The following is a 3,649-nucleotide window of genomic DNA, read 5'->3' as shown; positions in this document are numbered from 1 at the left end:
TATATATATATATATATATATATATATATATATATATATATATATATATGTATATATATATATATATAATAGAATTTATTTATAATAGGATTTATTTATAATATAATATTATTTTAATTTATATAACTAGTAGATGTTTTATTTTGTATGTTTATAATATATCGCATTAAAACGTAGCGTGCGTAAGCAATTTCGCGGACGTTTTTGTAAAATTCTGCATCATTTTTAATGCACAACGTTGAAATATAAATGTAAGAAACTATAAAACGTTACTTTGAAAGTCGCTCCTCCTCCTTTCTCATTACGATGAACATAAACTTCGCCCTTTCTCGCAGTCAGGTTTAACTGATCGATATTAGCAATCAGCTGATCGTAATAGGTGTTGATATAATTTCTGCAAAAGAGTTACTGACAATTAAATCGGTGGATTATTTCCGCATCTAGTCAGTAATGCTTATTCCAATTACTTGCTAATATTATCAGCATTCGTCAGGGCTTTCGTATCGCCCACCCATACCAAATCGTAATCAGCCAAGAATTTCTGTAATATTCGCAAATATTAAGATAAGAGATCGCCAACCGAGCATGTCTAAAAAATAAAATTAACCTCCATTTCGCAGATCTTATGTTCCAACGTTAGACATCGTTGATAGAAGTACTCGGAATTGTTGGCTTGTGTTTGTTGCTCTTTCTTACGCAATAGCTCTTGACTTTTGTGCTTGTTCTCCCAATCTTTTACCTATGCCAAAATAACGTCATACATCATCTGATATGTAAAAGAAATTGTGTCTCGTAGTTTCAAATCACGAATATATGGACACAATAAGACAGAGGGAAGAAAAGTTGTATATATTGATTCATAAATCAATTTACTAAATCCGGAATATCCGAGTACACGATCCGTAGTCATATAATTATTTACCAAATCGACTGTACAAACTTAGAAATTGTACTACATTTTTATAAGAAAATCGTACAGAGAACCTTCCGCTTTAAGCGTATGATTTCGTGATCTTTATTTCGCAATCCTTCCTCAGCTTTCGCCATGATGGATTGCATTTTTCGCATTTGCGATTCCGCCAGACACAATTGTTTCGTCAGCACGCTTATGACTTCGCTTTCTGAAATCAGTATATCATAATAACAGATATGTAATCTGAAGCAAAATGTGAAAACAAAGAGGGATCTAATTTCATGGAGAATATGAAATTTAGGCTTTTTAGAAGCGCTAACAAATTATTTTTCTATATTTAAGCAGTTGATTCTTCCCACAGACGTCGTTCTCCCTATTACTGTCTAAAATTATTTCAATTTAAGTGTATAAATTAGCTCATAAAATAGAATTACCTTCTTCTATTACATTATTTGTAGCAAGGTGAATAGAATTTCTGGACGCTCTGGAAGCATCATTCCACAATTTTCTTGAGGAAAAATTTGCGTTGGAAACCTGACAAGAAGCGCATTAACGTAAATTGATATATTTTATTTTGGTAATTCATATATACTGCAAAACTAACCGTTTTACTGATTTGTTTTAATGGTTTACACAAATTGGATACGATCTTATTATCTTCTAATACATTTGCTTGGTGATTTTGAGAATTCCCCGTTGTAATATCCGACATGTATGATGACGATGGATGCAATCTTTTCAATTTTTAGCAAAATATTACGTTATTTTTCCTTAACGAGTGACATGCTATAGAATTGTCATAAATTTCACATTCGTCTATCGTTGTAACCGTGACACATTCGTATTTAACCTACTTGCAATTGCTGTCACGCGACACGAAGATATTTCTTGGGCGTTTGTTCTTCGGCTTAATCGGGAAATTTCCTTGACTCATTATAGACAATAACATTGATTGAATCTGACAGAACTCACATGAATTTTCTTATGTCGCCAAAAACTCTAGTCACTCGTCCGAAGTTGTATTCACAACATGTATGTGAGAGAAAAGTCGATTTAAATAAATTAAATAGATTAAATAGATATTGACGATAATATGTATTGTGCACATTTGCGATATTAATGAATTACGTACACACATTTACCTGATGATTTGTTACAAATAAGCTTTAAATCCTCGTCTTAATTAAGTCTATAAAAAATTTTACAACCTAATCGTATATTTTAAGACTCCTGGCCCCTCGCATTGTCTATCTTTTTTTAATGATGTCAGAAGTCAGAAAATGCATTCTAAAACTTCTTGCGAAATACATTGCATGCATTTTCTCGCTTCTGACATTATTAAAAAAAGATAGACAATGCGAGAGGCCAGAAACCTTAAAACATGTGGTAGAAATCAAGACAAAGATATCTAACTCAAATTAAATCTTGGAAATCGATCTTGACTCATAAACTATAATACAATAGGCGATACACGTGCATGTTCAAATCGTGAAGAATGAAAAATGAGAGTGATTAATAGTGATTATATTTTAATCTAAAGACATACAATAATCTTAAACATAAGATAATACAGAAGACACATAATTATAATTACGACAACATATGTTTCCTAAAACTATTTTCATAAACATTAGTTAAAGTTGACATTATCCGAAATTAAAATAATTATGCCTTTTTCTAAATATAAAACTAAAAAGATGGATGGAAAGTAATTTAAATTTTAGTTAATTTTAATTATTATTTATGAGTGGATTATATCATTTAGAGATACTCTAAGTTATAAATAAAAGAATTAATTTTAACGGTAGAAAGGATTTTTTTCAAATTATTCACAGATTCGTTAGATTCCTTAGATTTTTTAAAAACAAGATTTCCACGTGTTTATTAGGACTGGGATGTTCAAAATGTTATTTTTACATGTTACAAATTTATTTGGCAAGATGCAGTGTATCAACAACTCGTAAACATATAAAAACATTTCAGAAATAAGGAAAAGACGATAAAAATTCTTATATGTATGATCAAGTAAAAATCAAGTAAAAATAAAAAAATAATGATATCTTTAACAAGAATCGTTTATACATAAATGCGAATAATGAATTTTAAATGTTCTCGATTTTAAATTCAAGTGTCGGTAAATTCAATTAAACCAAATGTTTTAGTTCACCTCGGGCACTTTTCAGTGGTACACAAAAAACTTAGAACTGGAAGAGACAGCGCTGAAGAAAAGACCATATGTTACGCTACAGTAGAAAGAGAAAAGGCGGGAAGTTCAGACCTTAGAAAGTCTCTTTGTTGGGAATGTGTACGTGATCCAACATCTCCACAGTGTTACATAAATTCAAACTATAAACTTGACGATTCATTCAAAGTGTCTTCGAAATCATTCGTTTGAAGATTTTTCATCGAGAAGATTAATTCATCGATGGAGAGAGTATATATAAAAAATCATAATTCTCTACCAATTTAGTAGTGTCCATAATCACGGATTACTGTGAGCTCCTCAATCTAACCTTCTCAATTTAATCATGATATCAACGTCTAGAAATTCTAATTGCTTCAATTCTAGTTCTAAACAATATATTCATTAATGCAATTCTTGGGATGAAACTCCTGAGATCCTTGATAGTTTCGCTGATGACGAGACTGATTTTCGCAATATAACGCGTCGGCGCAGTTCCCTTCATCGATCGCGGTACGTCGTATGCGCTCGGGTCACGTGATCCCTTGCCGACA

The 3,649-nt window shown here is 31.3% G+C and overlaps 1 protein-coding gene across 2 annotated transcripts in view; it reads right to left on the bottom strand.

The window, feature by feature from the left end:
* Positions 1-1,937, bottom strand: part of LOC116851571 — a 5,573-nt gene extending 3,636 nt beyond the window's left edge. Inside the window, exons 1-7 of one of the 2 annotated variants that reach the window (XM_032831120.1) lie at positions 1,768-1,937; positions 1,518-1,699; positions 1,348-1,447; positions 985-1,121; positions 608-739; positions 468-541; positions 274-394 (exon numbers count right to left, since the gene is read on the bottom strand). In XM_032831120.1, coding sequence (XP_032687011.1) covers positions 274-394; positions 468-541; positions 608-739; positions 985-1,121; positions 1,348-1,447; positions 1,518-1,625 — 672 coding nt within the window. In that variant the 5' untranslated portion in view covers positions 1,626-1,699; positions 1,768-1,937. The remainder of the gene's footprint in view (positions 1-273; positions 395-467; positions 542-607; positions 740-984; positions 1,122-1,347; positions 1,448-1,517; positions 1,700-1,767) is intronic. The other variant, XM_032831119.1, reaches the window with a different exon arrangement.
* Between the last annotated feature and the right edge of the window lie 1,712 nt (positions 1,938-3,649).

Source organism: Odontomachus brunneus, unplaced genomic scaffold (genome assembly GCF_010583005.1).
Source record: "Odontomachus brunneus isolate Ranch 3 - 2012 unplaced genomic scaffold, Obru_v1 Obru_scaffold_178, whole genome shotgun sequence".
NCBI lineage: Eukaryota > Metazoa > Arthropoda > Insecta > Hymenoptera > Formicidae > Odontomachus > Odontomachus brunneus.
This window is presented reverse-complemented; position numbering and strand designations above follow the sequence as displayed.